General features: G+C 50.5%; 1 protein-coding gene across 2 annotated transcripts; it reads left to right on the plus strand.

The window, feature by feature from the left end:
* Window positions 1-126: 126 nt before the first annotated feature.
* HSD17B14 (hydroxysteroid 17-beta dehydrogenase 14) lies at window positions 127-14834 on the plus strand. 2 transcript variants are annotated; one of them, XM_059381609.1, is made up of 9 exons: window positions 145-370; window positions 865-903; window positions 1062-1144; window positions 1619-1685; window positions 4538-4629; window positions 13764-13868; window positions 14036-14103; window positions 14195-14291; window positions 14394-14834. In XM_059381609.1, exons 1-9 carry the CDS (start codon window positions 283-285, stop codon window positions 14565-14567), a joined length of 813 nt encoding a protein of 270 aa, XP_059237592.1. In that variant the 5' UTR covers window positions 145-282; the 3' UTR covers window positions 14568-14834. The 2 variants fall into 2 exon arrangements, with proteins under 2 accessions (XP_059237593.1, XP_059237592.1); XM_059381610.1 differs by lacking the exons at window positions 1062-1144; window positions 1619-1685 and having other exon boundaries at window positions 127-370.
* The last annotated feature ends 459 nt before the right edge of the window (window positions 14835-15293 follow it).

Here is a 15293-nt window from a genome sequence, read left to right on the forward strand (position 1 = left end):
GAGCTGGGGCCTGGATTCCTGGGTCTGAGGGAGGAGGGGGCTGGACGCCGTAAATCCTGACTTTGGGGAAGGAGGGGATGGGGGCGGAGCCGGACTCCTGGGTCTGAGGGCGGAGGGGGCCGGGGCCAAGCTGCCAGGCTTGGGGCCTTCCTGGCAACGCCCCCACCAAGGGCCGGGCTTCGTGGACCAGCCCCTATTTAATGGTTCTGCTCCACGGCCTCACCCGACTTTGGAGGTGGGAAGAAGCACAGAAGAGCGACAGGAAAGACAGACAGAAGCAGAATGGCAACGGGAACGCGTTATGCCGGGAAGGTGGTGGTTGTGACAGGGGGCGGGCGCGGCATCGGAGCCGGGATCGTGAGAGCCTTCGGTGAGTAGGGGTCTGGCTGCTCAGGAATAGTGAAGCCTAGCAGACGAGGGACCCTGGGAACTAGTGGGCGTGGGATCTTCAGTGCTGGAGCCAACGTTCTTATTAAAACCCATTTTGAGATGCTAATGAAGGGGTATGCAGTATAACCCTGGGGCCTGAGCTTTTGGCGGGTCTCCAGAAATGGTTATTCCCTTTCTCTGGGTCTCAGTTATTATACCTACAAGGTGGGTGGTTGGGGAATGGCGCTTGCGGGTTTGGGGTTTATTCTGGAACCAAGGATGGGGGACTCAGGAACCCCAGCAGGCACCTGGAGTGGCCAGGGAGAATATGTGTCAAGTTTTCTGCCCTTTGCTCTAGAGGATCATCATGAGACTTTGGGGTCACGAGGGGAACGTTCGGGAAGATGGGCCCCCATTCCAGGTGGCCACAAGAGGGCAGCAGAGGCCTTTGCCAGAGTCTGTGCAGGGGGTGCTAATCTTTTCTTCCATTCTCAGTGCAGAGCGGAGCCCAAGTAGTATTCTGTGACAAAGATGGTGAGTGTCCCTCAGTCCTCACCCCCAACCCCCTCCTTCCTCAGACCCAGGAGTCCAAACCCCTAGCCCCTCTTCCCTCAGACCCAAGAGTCCTGGCCCCCAGCCCCCTCCTCCCTCAGACCCAGGCATCCAGGCCTCCAGCCCTTTCCTCCCTGCAGAGTCAGGGGGCCGGGCCCTGGAGCAGGAGCTTGCTGGAACTGTCTTTCTCCTCTGTGATGTGACTCGGGAGGAAGATGTGAGGGTGAGCTATTTTCATCCCTGTCTCATCCCAAAGGTTTAGGCTCAGCCTCATTTCCAAGCTTTCCCTGCTGGCCAGGTTCTGGGTCTCCTGGGAAAGTTCTTCTTTATCTCTCCCTACTTCAGGGTTTTTGTCATGCCTGTCACAGAGTCTTCGACAAAAAAACTCCTCACAGTGGACCTCCTTCCGGAAGAGTTTTCCTCTCCTGCCTCTGGGTGTCTAACCCTTCCCTTCAGTCAATGTCTCTCTGATATGTGCCCTCTGTCCCCCACCCCGCTGAGCTCTCTGCTGTGTGAATATAACCCGCCCTCTGGTCTCTGGCAGCCCTGGCTTCCTGTCTCCTCTTCTCCTGCCATGCTTGGTGATTTGGGGGAGTCCCCTCTCAGCTGTGATCCAGCTTCCCGCTCCCCACCTTGCTTTTGGGAGTCCAGGCTGGGTGCCCGGCACTGCTCACTTACAAGACATCTTTGTCCCCAGACCCTCATTTCTGAGACCGTCCGCCGTTTTGGCCGCTTGGATTGTGTGGTCAACAACGCTGGCTACCGTGAGTTGTGAGGCCCACAGGCCATTCTCCGCTGCTGTCAACCCGGCTTCCCATCTCTTCCTCCCCCCATCTCAGTTTCCCCTTCATCTTCCCCATCCCCTTCTCTCTCCCTTTGGATGGGACAGTATAGCTTTGGGATTCCCCAGCTCCTGGGCTTACGTCCTGCTCTGTTCCGTCCCTGCCGGGTGCCTCCAGACCTGTGCCCTCTCCTCTCCATGCTTCAGTTCCTATATTTCTAGAATGGGAATGGTGGTAACGATCATCATCATTGCAGAGTTGTTGTGAGCATTGAATGAGGTGAACTACTCAGCCTCGTAATTACCAGAACCATCTTGGGCAAACAGCTTCCAGAAATCTTGTGGTCTCAATTAGCTTATCCATGCAGTGACATGGATGGCCCTTCTCGTTGCTGATGACTATGAAGTTATCCTTATGCATGAAAGTTTATGGGTCTTAGTGTGGTGACTTGGAAGGGAGAATGCCATCAGGTTAATGACTACCCTTCCTAAGAATCTCTCCTGCTGGTATACCAGGGCTCAGAGAGGTGAACTGTTCATACTGAGGTCATACAGCAAAGCGGTGATCAAAGAGACACCCTCTTCTATTACCCTCCCCCTGCTTATTGGCTGGGCAACTTTAAGCAAGTGGCTCAACCTCTCTGGGCTGCATTTTCCACTTTAAATTGCTGTAAAGGTGAAAAAGATGGCGAATACTAGTCCATCCTTTCTCTCTGTGTACATTCAAGAGATATTTACTGAGCGCTTACTATGTCCCAAGTACTTTCCTGGGGATGGCGGAGTAGGCAGTGAATGAAACAGACAAAAACATTCTTGCTTTCTTGGGATTCACACACTCGAGGAAGGAAATAGGCAAGAAAGGATACAGTTATGTTTCCCCATTTGTGGTTTCCGTATTCATGAAATCACCAACTCACACACACAAATTTTTTTTTTTTGTAACACTAGCCTCAGTCCTCACTGCTTCCCAGGGATTTGCAGATTTGCATGGGGAGTGGTGAGAAAAGGCCTAGTTGCCCGAAGCACCTGTTCCCAGACCAGGCCTACCCCTGCCTGCTAGTCTGAGAGGATGGACCTGCCCTGGGGTCGTCTGGGTGATTTAGCATCCCAACTCTGGTAGCCTCCAGCTAATGGCTTAACACTTCTGATCCTTGTTTCCTTGTTTGCAAAATAAATAAATAGAGTGTCCTGGTAGGAGTTGTTTTGAGGATTTAAGGCTCTAATCTGATTTGCAAATATCTATTAAGTTTATGTATATACGGTGTCTACATACAGACAAATATATAGTGTCTTAGGGGTTCTAGAACAGAAGTGCCACAGATCGGGAGGGCTTAAACAACAAAGGTCGATCTCTCACAGCTTTGGAGGCTGGGAAGAGGAGAGGTCAGCAGATTCGTGTCTGGGGAGGGCCTGCTTCTTGCTGTATCCTCACAGGGTGGAAAGGACAAGGGGATCTCTTGGGTTTGTTTTCTAAGGGGGTCCATCCTTGGGACTTGAAAATCCCCCTGTAGACCTCCCCTCCAAGTGCCATCACATCGAAGGTTAGGATTTCAGTATATGAATTTGGGGGGTGCGGGGGACACGTTTGGTCCATAATATTTACATCTTATTACATAATAGGTCCTATTTCCCTTGGGAGCAGTGGATGAATGATCACTCATTCATTGTCATTGGAATTTTATAGAGCGTAATGCCTTGAATAACAGGATTGGCTGTATATACGAGTATGTCCGGTGGTGATAAAGGCTATGAATAAAAACAAAGTCAGCCTGCCTGGCTGGCTCAGTCAGGGGAGGCTGCGACTCTTGAACTCGGGGTTGTGATTTTGAGCCCCACGTTGGGCATAGAGCTTACTTCCAAAAACCAAATAAATAAATAAATAAATAAATAAAAAGATTAGGGTCTAGAAAATGGCAGGGGCTGTTTTCAACAGAGGATCCAGGGCGGATTCTCTGAAGATGTTTGAACAGCTCCCTGAGCAAGCCAGGACACAAGCTCTGGGTCCCTGGGAAAGAACAATCCAAGATTCCCTCAACTTTCTGGCTGCCGTCTTGTTTTCTTCCTCCCCTTGTCTTCTATCTTCCCAGATCCTTTTCTTCTGAACATTGATTTTTCTGTCTCTCTAACCCTAACCCCTCCCCACAATTCCTCCTATTTATTTTACAAATACGTTATGGGACTAAGTGTCAGGCACACATATGGACTCATGAAAAGAAAATCCTTTTAAGACTTTATTTTTTATCTTTTTAATTTAAATTCAGTTAGCCAACATAGAGTATAAGATTTTATTTTTAAGTAATCTCTACATCCAACGTGGGGGCTTGAACTTATAACCCCGAGGTCAAGAGCCACTTGTTCCACTGACCCATACAGCCAGGTGTGCTGACTTGGGAAATTTCCTTTTTTTTTTTTTTTAAAGTAGACTCCATGCCCAACATAGGGCTTGAACTCACAACTCTGAGATCAAGACCTAGGATCAAGTGCTGTACCCACTGGGTCACTCAGGTGACCCCAGATTTGGGAAACTTCTAAGCCTGAGAGCAAAGTGTCATCCTCCTTCTGTAGATAGAGAGGCTGAGGCACAGAGAGGCAAAGTGACTTGCCCAGAGTCACACAGCCAGGAAGTGGCAGGGGCTCATATCGGAACCCAGGCCCTCTGGCTGGAGGCGGCTTTTTAATTCACTGTTATGCAACCTCCCTTCCTTTTCAGGATCCCTGACCCTCTTGTCTGTCCCCTGTCCTCCGCTGGTGCCCCTTCCTTGCCATATCTCTATTTATTCCCTGTTCTCTGTGTCACTCCCTCATTCTCTCCACCTCTCTGTCCCCCACCCTCAGACCCACCTCCGCAGTGGCCCGAGGAGACCTCTGCCCAGGGCTTCAGGCAGCTGCTGGAGCTGAACCTGCTGGGGACATACACCTTGACCAAGGTGAGGATCGCAGCCCTGGCTGCCAGGCCAGGGGGCCTCCTGATGGTGAGATTCTCAGATGCATTTTTTCTCGGAGCAGAAGTTTTCCTCTGCCTTGGTTTGACCTGACTCCAAAAGCACTCTGTTCTTTGCAGCAAGTAGGTGGGGGCAAATCCCTACATCCAGCCAAAGCTTAATTGTGTGGCTACTTGGCCCAGTCCCCTTAGGAACCTTCCAGAACATTCCAGAGTGCTATGCTGGTAGTGTTGGGGGATATTAGGAACAGGGGCGAAGTGTTGGGGCAGGGGATCCGTGATAGGTATTAACAGCTTTGCCACCCTGTGAAGAGCTCTGAAGAACGAAGAGCTTTTTTTACCTCCCCCATCTTGCCCTCTGAATCCCATAAAGGTCTCCTGGTTAAGGGCCTCTCCTTCCCAAGCATACTTGCTTCTCTAGCACCAGTGTGCATGCACGTGCATATCTGTTCTCTGTAACAGCTTGCTTATTTTCATCAGAGCACATTTTAATTCATTCAACAATTATTTGCTAAGTACCCGCCGTGTGCACCCAGCAGAGGACAAACATCCTTGTTCCTGAGCAGCCAACAGACTGGTAGTGGGGGACAGGCAGTGAGCAAGTAAATAGAATATAATGTCAGGGAGTGATAAATGCTGGCCAGAAGGGTGATGGGTAAGTGTAAAGACTCTTTTAGAAAACTTTTTTTTTTTAAGATTTTATTTATTTATTTGACAGAGAGAGAGAGTGATCACAAGTAGGCAGAGAGACAGGCAGAGGGGGAGGGGGGAGCAGGCTTCCCACTGAACAGGGAGCCCGAGGTGGGACTCAATCCCAGGACCCCAAGATCACGACCAGAGCCGAAGGCAGACGCTTAACCCACTGAGCCACCCAGGCGCCCCCTTTTCTTTCTTTCTTTTTTTTTTTTTTTTTAAAGTGGGCTCCTTGCTCCGTGTGGAGCCCAGTGTGAGGCTTGAACTCACAACCCTGACCTGCCTGAGATGAGACTGAGTGGAACACTGAACCAACTCAGCCATCAAGGCGCCCCTACGAAACTTTTTATTTTGACATTTTTTTAAAAGATTTTATTTATTTATTTGACAGACAGAGACCACAAGTAGGCAGAGAGGCAGGCAGAAAGTGAGAGAGGAGGAAGCAGGCTCCCCGTTGAGCAGAGAGCCCGATGAGGGGCTTTGATCCCAGGACCCTGAGATCATGACCTGAGCCAAAGGTAGACACTTAACCCACTGAGTCACCCAGGTGCCCCTTATTTTGACATTTTGCAAGCATACCCCAAAGCAGAGAGATTGTGGACTGAATTCCACACACCTATCACCCAGCAACCGTTAGCAACATTCTGTCATTCTTCCCATGGACCTCTTACTGTTTTCCTGCTTTACTTTGCTTTCCTTTACTGTTCTTTTTCTTTCTTTTTTGCTGGAGTATTTTATTTTTATTTTTATCATTTTTTTAAAAGGGTTTTATTTATTTATTTATTTATTTGAGAGAGCACAAGTAGGCAGAGCAGCAGGCAGAGGGAGAGGGAGAACCAGGCTCCTCGCTGAGCAGGGGGGTCCAATGTGGGGCTCATTCCCAGGACTCTGGGGTCATGACCTGAGCCAAAGGCAGCCACTTAACTGACTGAGTTAGGTGTAGGTATCCTTGAGTCAAGGATATGGGTGAGCCTGAGTGATCCAGCAGAGAACAGCCTGTGCAAAGGCCCTGGGGTGGGATTGCTCCAAGCGGAGGAGGAACAGCGAGAGGCCAGCACGACTGAAGCAGGGCAAGGGAGAGAGGGGAGAAGGTGAGAGCATAACGATGACGAAAGGGCCTAGAGCCTATCTGGCTTTATCCACCACACAGTACTTTGGCACTTGAACCTAAAGCCCACGGAGTGAGTGGCCATTAGTGGGAATCAGAGCCCTACCTCGGCTGAAGGCTGTCTTCGGAACAGGTGGGGGTGAGGGCGGAGGCAGTGGCCCCAGAGTGGTCCAGGCAGGAGGTGATTTGAATCCAACCAGGCCAGTGGCTGTGGATTGGTAGGGAAGCGTTCTGGTTCCCGATCCATTTTGAAGGTAGAATCGTTGGGATTTCCCTGTAGACTAGACGTGGGGGAGTGGACTCGAGAAAGAACAGAGTGGAGGTTTTGGTTTATTGGTCTCCCGCCCCTACTGCCAGCAACTGAGTTGCCATCCATTGCCACCGGGACACCCTTTGGGTGGGGGTGGGGTGCTTAGCCCACGTCCCCTTGCGATTCTTGGGTCTGGGGTGATGGGAGATGCCTGGAGTCATCAGTTGGGGGTTCACCAGCCTGAAGCTAGGGTAGATCGGAAAAGACATTGTAGACAGAGAAGGGAGGAGCCCCAGGAGTGGGCGGGCCTGGGTGGAAGGTGGTCACCAGTGTGAGGAAGCTCAGGCACTGTTTTGTTTTCAGATTTTATTTATTTATTTGACAGATCACAAGTAGGCAGAGAGGCAGGCAGAGAGAGAGGGGGAAGCAGGCTCCCCGCCCAGCAGAGAGCCCGATGCGGGGCTCGATCCCAGGACCCAGAGATCATGACCTGAGCCAAAGGCAGAGGCTTTAATCCTCTGAGCCACCCAGGCGGCCCTCAGGCACTGTTTTTGAGGTCACACCAGAGTTCCAGGTGAAATGTTTCTGGGCATTTGGGTGCCCTTGTTCAACCCATGAACGCTCACTCCTAGCCCTCACTTGTGTTCACCTGTATATGGTAAGACATATACCACAGCCCACAAAGAGGGTATATATCTAATTAAATATTATATACGTAATTATTATATAATCTTTCAGTGCCCAGTATTTATTTTTTATTTTTCTTAAAAGATTTTATTTGTTAGGGCGCCTGGGTTGTCAGTCATTAAGCCTCTGCCTTCAGCTCAGGTCATGATCCCAGGCTGGGATCGAACCCCATATTGGGTTCCCTGGTTGGCTAGAAGGCTGCTTCTCCCTCTCCCACCCCCCTGTTTGTGTTCCTTCTCTCGCTATGTCTCTTTCTGTCAAATAAATAAAATCTTTATTTAAAAAAGACATACCAGGGGCACCTGGGTGGCTCAGTGGGTTAAGCCTCTGCCTTCGGCTTAGATCATGATCTCAGGGTCCTGGATTAAGCCCTGTATCAGGCTCTCTGCTCAGCGGGGAGCCTGCTTCCCCCTCTCTCTCTGTGTCCTTGTGATCTCTCTCTGTCAAATAAATAAATAAAATCTTTTTTAAAAAATTAAAAAAATAAAAAAGACATGGGAATTCAAAAAAAAAATTTTTAAGATTTTGTTTATTTATTTGATACACCTCGGTTTTCTCCTGTGAGAAATGAAGCTTATCATGGCATCTCATTCACTGGGTTGTTCCTGAGAATTGTGTGAGGATAAAATACCCATAAAGCCCTTAGAACATGCCTGGCACAGTTTACTATCTGCACATTCTTATGGCTTCTCGTGAACTTTGCCCCATTCTGTTTCCAGTAATCTACCCCACTCAGGTCAAGCTCACAGAAATATACATGGGGCAGATGAAACTTGGCAGAAGTAGAAGGGAAAAGGTGAGCTTTAAGCTGAATCCTGAGTGGGAGGAAGGGAAGTGGAGAACTAGGCCAAAGAGTGTTTCATTTACCAAAAAAAAGACTGTGCAAATGTCCTGGGGATTGTAATCACCCAGATGTGTTTTAAGAATAAGAGAGGCTTGGGGCGCCTGGGTGGCTCAGTGGGTTAAAGCCTCTGCCTTCGGCTCAGGTCGTGATCCCAGGGTCCTGGGATCGAGCCCCACATCGGGCTCTCTGCTCCGCAGGGAGCCTGCTTCCTCCTCTCTCTCTGCCTGCCTCTCTGCCTACCTCTGATTTCTGTCTGTTAAATAAATAAAATCTCTAAAAAAAAAAAAAAAAAAAAAGAATAAAAGAGGCTCATCTCCCATCCACGCCTCTAGCTTAGCAATTAGAAGCGTTTTATTAAATTGTTTTATCCATTGCCTTCTGCCACCTCCTACCGAGACATCCTATAATTTCATCAGTAGGAACTTCACAAATACTACCAATAATTTAAATGTTTACTTATAGTTATTGACATAGTTTAAGACTCATATAATCTTGTCAGAATAGTACAGAGAACGCCTGTATACCCAGACTCCTCGTTGCTCATATTGTACTCTGTTTGCTTTATTTTTCTGCCTCTTGGTTTGACGGTAAATTGCAGGCGTCCATTCATGTCTCCTAAGGTGTCTGATGTCCATTCACCCCCCCCAAATCTGGGGAATATTTCCTAAAAACAAGAACATTCTCTCATGCAGTCACAGTAAGATTAACATTGACACCGTGGTCTTGGGTAATCCAGAGTTCTTATTCAGATTATTAGAATTCTTTTTTTTAAAAAAGATTTTATTTATTTATTTAGGAGAGAGAGGGAGCAGGGGGAGAGGGAGCCCGATGCAGCACACCATCCCAGGACCCCGGGATCATGACCTGAGCCCAAGGCAGATGCGCAACTGACTGAGTACCCAGGCGCCCAAATTTTATTTTTAAGTAATTTCAGGGTGGCCTTCCCAGTGTAAGTGAAAAATGAATAGCATTGACTAGAGAGTGGGGTAAGGTGGTGGGGGTTGACTCTCCAGGCTGGGAGAAGAGGGGAGGAGATCCAGACGTACCATAGTCCAAAGGGGTCCTTGATGTGGCTACAACTGAGGTCCAAGTGTTCCTAGCAGAGGGAACAGCTGATGCGAAGGCCTGGCCTTCGAGAGCCACAGAGGCCACAGAAGGCTGGGCACTGTGGAGAGGCTGAGTCCTGCAAGCCAAGGGGTGAGGAAGACGTTGGGGGAGCAGATCATATGGGGACCCGAGGGCCATGCTGAAGTGTCTGGTCTTCCTCTCAAGTGCAATAGGGAGCCGTGGAAGGTATTTGAGCAAGGAAGCGATGTGATACCATCAATACTAACAGATTGTGGGGCGCCTGGGTTGCTCAGTTGGTTGAGCTTCTGACTCTTGGTTTGGCTCCGGTCATGATCTCACAGTCATGAGGTCGAAGCCCCTGCTGGGCTCCGCACTAGGTGTGGAGTTCCACCACACATGCATGCATACCCTCTCTCTTTTGCTCTCTTTCTTTCAAAATAAATAAATAAATAAAATCTTTTAAAAAATGCTAACACGGGCGCCTGGGTGGCTCAGTGGGTTAAGCCGCTGCCTTCGGCTCAGGTCATGATCTCAGAGTCCTGGGATCGAGTCCCGCATCGGGCTCTCTGCTCTCTCTCTGCCTGCCTCTCCATCTACTTGTGATTTCTCTCTGTCAAATAAATAAATAAAATCTTTAAAAATAAATAAATAAATAAATAAATAAAATAAAAAAAAAATAAAAAATGCTAACAGAGGGGCGCCTGGGTGGCTCAGTGGGTTAATCCTCTGCCTTCGGCTCAGGTCATGATCTCGGGGTCCTTGGATCGAGCCCTGCATCGGGCTCTCTGCTGGGCAGGGAGCCTGCTTCCGCCTCTCTCTCTGCCTGCCTCTCTGCCTCCTTGTAATCTCTCTCTCTCTGTGTCAAATAAATAAAATCTTAAAAAAAAAGCTTTAATAAAAAAAATGCTAACAGATCATTAATATTAAGAGATCACTCAAGGGGCGCGCCTGGCTGTCTCAGTCAGTAGGGCACCCGATTCTTGATCCCAGGGTCATGAGTTCGAGCCCCATGTCAGGGGTAGAGATTACTTTAAAAAAAAAAAAATCACTCTGGCTCTTGTCTGCAGAACAAATCAGAAGACAGAGTGTGGCAGTGGGAAAACCAGTATTAGGAGACTGGCATTTGTGCAAGTAAAAAGAGGTGGCCTTCACAGCCTCATATCGTCTGGCCCTGGTTCCTCCTCTGATCTCTCCTCCCACCACTGTGACCTTGTGCCAGCGCACCAGCTCTGTCCTGCCTCAAGGCTTTGCACATGCTTTTCCTTCTGCCTGGCCCAGGTCCAGGCTTCTTCAAGACCTCCCCACAGTTCATATCTGGGTTTGCAGCTGCACCCAGCCCAACACTCCCATTCCCCTCATCTTGCTCTACTTTCCCTGACCACACTCTAGCACATTCCATTATACTCTTTTATTTGTTTATTGCTGCTTCCTCCCCAGATCTTGGGCTCTGTGAGGACAGAAGTTTTGGTCTTGTTTCCTGTGGTATCCCTGTTGATGTACCACAGTACCAGGCACATACGAGGTGTTCCGTTAATGTTTGTTGAATGAATGAGGGGGAGACAATTGTAGAGATTCTGGAGGTCCTTAGATCCTTAGAAGGCACAATGGCCAGGGCTTGATGAGGGATCATTTGAGAACTTAGGGAGAGGGAGGCTCCAGAAGGCTCTCACCTCTCTGGCTTGATAAGCTGGATGTGAGTAGACCCCAGGTCTGAGGCTGGAAATCAGGAAGAAAGGCAGATTCTAGGAGGAGACAACGGAGTGAGTTTTATCCTGGAGACTTCAGAGATGGAGGGACCCAAAGGTGGCAGGGGAGCTCCAGAAGGTGGTTCTAAGGGAGACTTAGCATACACTGATGGGAAACCAGCAAAGCAGGGGCTCCCCTGGCAGATCTCAGGGAGAAGCAGACCCAGGAACCCCAACATTTAGGAGAAATGGAGTCAGGCCAGAGCAAGGCTGCAGGCTCCCTGGGACAGTCAGGCGTCCGAAGGGAGGGAGGGCGAGAAGGGAAGGGCAGGCCAGTAAGATTCCAGTGCATCCTTGATGTGGCTACTCTGAGGAGGTGCTAGGTGACCTTGGAGGTGGGGTTTGGGCTATGAGCCAAAGAACGTGTGTGGGAGGGTTGAGAAAAGGACCGCAGGGAGTGTGGGACAAATATTTATTCAGTGCTAGCTGTGTGCCCAGTGCTAGGAGAAGGGTGGCGAATGACCCATATCATGCAACCTGTGCGGTCCTTAGGGACCTCACGGTTGCAGGGTGGGGATGGGGAGGGAGTTATAAGGCTGGGCAAGAAGAAGGTTTAGGAAAGAAAAGGCAGGGGTGTCTGGGTGGCTCAGTCATTAAGCATCTGCCTTCGACTCAGGTCATGACCCCAGCATCCTGGGATCGAGCCCTGCATCAGGCTCCCTGCTTCTCCCTCTCCCACTCCCCCTGCTTCTGTTCCCTTTCTCAATGTGTGTCTCTCTCTGTCAAAAAATAAATAAAATCTTTAAAAAAAAAAAAGAAAAAAAGGAAAGAAAAGGCAGGGGCAGTACCTGGAGGAGGGGAGGCGCAAGGCCCAGGCTGAGGGAGGACGGTTCCAAGGTCAATAAGGGGGAGGAAAGAAAGGAATGGGGGGGCGATGGGAGGGAGTCAGTCCCCGGGGAGAGGTTGGAGGAGTCAACCCCCCTAGTGCCTACATAATGATGGCACTCGTGCTCATATTATCTTAAAGTTCTTTTTTTTTTTTTTTTAAGATTTTATTTATTTATTTGACAGACACAGATCACAAGCAGGCAGAGAGAGAGAGAGAAGGAAGCAGGCTTCCTGCTGAGCAGAGAGCCCGATGTGGGACTCGATCCCAGGACCCTGGGATCATGACCCGAGCTGAAAGCAGATGCTTTTAACCCACTGAGCCACCCAGGCGCCCCTATCTTAAAGTTCGTAAGACTTAGATTGTCAGAAATTCTTTTTGTGGTTGTGGGTTTTGGTCTCTGCTCACTGTGGGTGGAAATACTGGCTCTGACAGTTGTCACATGACCCTCAGAGCCTCGGTCACCTGTTCAGTCTCCTCACCTGGAAAAAGGAGCTATGGACATCCCTTCTAGGATTGTCCTGAGGATTAAATGAACTAATCTGTGTGAAGAGCTGACAACAGGGCCAGGCACATAATAGATAAATTCAGGGGCACCTGGGTGGCTCAGTCAGTTAAACACGTCTGCCTTCAGCTCAGGTCAGGATCTCAGGTTGCAGGGATGGAGCCCCGCATCCAACTCTCCGCTCAGCAGGGAGTCTGCTTCTCCCTCTGTGCGCTCTCTCTCTCTCTCTCAAATAAATAAATCTTTAAATTAATAAATAGGATGGTCAGGGTTGGCCTCGTTGAGAATGTGACATCTGAATGAGATTTGGAATTGTTGAGGATCTCAGTTTACCCAGGATTGTCCCAGGTGAGCCATGAAAGTGAACTGAATATCCCATGTCCCCAGGAACCCTTCGGTGCTGGGCAGATGAGTGACTGGTCACTCTAGGAGTGAGTCCCATGTGTATCAGAGCAAAAGTACTCCAGACGGAGGAAACCACAAATGCAAAGGCCCTGAGGTTGGGACACGCAGGGTATGTTTGAAGACATGGTCCTCAGAAAAGGTGAAGGCTGTTTTTGAAGGGAGCAGAGAAAGTTTAAAATTGCTGGTGGGGTGACCCAGAGAGGGAGGGAATTTCAATTCCCACTCTGGAAACCCCCAGGGGAGCCTGCTTGCATTCATTAATATTTAGTGGCAGGAACAGGTCTTGACCGGCCAGCTCAGCTGTCAAAAGAAAGTGAGGGGAAGGATAGGATTTGAATTTATTCAAGGTCATGAGTAGTGAAAGAGCTGAGAGACAGAGGAAGGGAGGAGAGGGAGGAAGAATTAGTTTAGGGACCTCTGGAGAGCCAGAGAGTTGCAGGGGAGAAGCTGGTAAAAATGGGTGCACTTCCTGAAGGTCTCCCACATTACGTTCTGACCACAGAGTTCTCCCTAAAGTTCAGAGAGACTATCTTCCCCTTATGGATAAAAGAGCTTCCTCCCATTTTTGCAAAATATACAGCCATCTTGCATTTTCCTGTCTTGATCTGGACACGAGTTAGAGTAACATACAAAGACCTAGAGGGGGGAGACAGAGACCTAGAGAAAGGGGGGCAGGCCGGGCTGGGGTGGGGAGGGAGGTCGGGGAGAGGGTGAGGGACACAAAGGGGAGGGAGGGAGGTAGGAGAGGAGACATGGAGAAAAATGCCTTCCAGACATGGAGGGACTCCTTAACCAGACCCGGAGACCCTGGGGCAAACCGGTGAAGGCCCTCTCTGGAGTTCTAGAATGCTGTCCCCACTAGGCACTGCGATCCGCTAGTGAGCGTGCCAGGGCAATGGCCATTGACCCAAGCAAGCATCAGGATGTGTTTTGGTGTGGCTGGTGGAACCAAGGGGCCGCGTGGCTGACGTTGCCTTCTGTCTCCCCAGCTTGCCCTACCCCACCTGCGGAAGAGCCGGGGGAACGTTATCAACATCTCCAGTCTGGTGGGGGCCATTGGCCAGGTCCAGGCGGTTCCTTATGTGGCCACAAAGGTACCCTGCCCCTTCCTTCACTCCCTGCTGGGCCCTCCAGTTACCTCAGCCCCGAGGCATGACTACTCTGTTCTCATGCCCCAACTTGACACCCGCTGCTGGAGGAGAGAACAGGAGGAACCTTCTCTTCCCTGAACTGAACTTTGCTTCCAAATCATCTTCTGCAGGGGGCAGTAACAGCCATGACCAAAGCCTTGGCCCTGGATGAGAGTCAATATGGCGTCCGGGTCAACTGGTGAGCAGCTCTAGCTGGGGGGGGCTGGAAGTGAGCCCCAGAGGCCACGCTGGTGGCACCCATCCCTGACCCCCTCTTCTCCCTTCCTCAGCATTTCTCCAGGAAACATCTGGACCCCACTGTGGGAGGAGCTGGCAGCCTTCACGCCTGACCCTGCCGCCACAATCCTAGAGGGCACCCTGGCCCAGGTAGGGGTGGGTGCCCCGTCCAGGTGCTTTGGGAGTGGCTTAGGGCAAGGCAGCCAGACCAGGTGCTTCACGTGTTCTCCTTTGCCTCCGGTCTCTCCCCAGCCCCTGGGCCGCATGGGCCAGCCAGCCGACGTGGCGGCCGCTGCCGTGTTCCTGGCCTCGGAAGCCAATTTCTGCACCGGGATTGAGCTGTTTGTGACTGGGGGTGCAGAGCTGGGGTATGGGCGCAAGGCCATTCCGGGCACCCCCGTGGAGCCCCCCACCATCCCTTCCTGATTTCCTAAATTTCCACGCGGGCCTTCCTGATTAGGACTCCCACCCCAAACTCAGTATCCCAGATTTCAGCTTCTACCATCTACAGACCCCAACTCTAGACATTAACTCCACTTACCAATGTGCCAAACCACCCCGCGAGTTCCCATAAAACCAGTTTGCAGCCAGGAGAAGGAGGGTATCACGACAATTATTTCCATCCTCGAGTTCTGCCACTCAAGGACGGCGTCTGCGCTCCCAGTCCCAGGTGTTCCCACGCGTAGCCTCGACCTGAGGGACTACAACTCCCGGCAGGCCTTGCAGCAGGCTCCTGGGGAGGTATTGCCGGTCGGCTTTACCCTAGCTAATACAAAGGCCCGCAGGGAAGAAAAAATTAAACCCTATTAGGAGATAATAGTGGAGGTGAAACAAAAGGGCCTCCTCGTTATTCTAGGTCCTTAAGGGAATGGAGTTTTGAGCTCGCTGGCTGTGGAATAGGAGGGTGGCGGGTTCCAGAAGTTCTGTGGGAAGCAGCAGCAAGGGTTGAGAGTCCTTTGGTCAGAGGGAGGAGGGGCTGGGATCCTGGACTCCTGGGTTTGTGGGAGGAGGAAACATGGGGCGTGGACTCCCCAGTTAGGGAAGGAACGTACCCTGGATTCCCTCAGGGGCGCGGGGCCCAGTTTGGGTTGAATCTCCCCAGTGGGGGGGTGGGGGGTGGGGCCGTATGACTGCTGCGGATTGGCCGCTTCA

This window comes from Mustela nigripes, chromosome 17 (genome assembly GCF_022355385.1).
Source record: "Mustela nigripes isolate SB6536 chromosome 17, MUSNIG.SB6536, whole genome shotgun sequence".
Classification (NCBI taxonomy): domain Eukaryota; kingdom Metazoa; phylum Chordata; class Mammalia; order Carnivora; family Mustelidae; genus Mustela; species Mustela nigripes.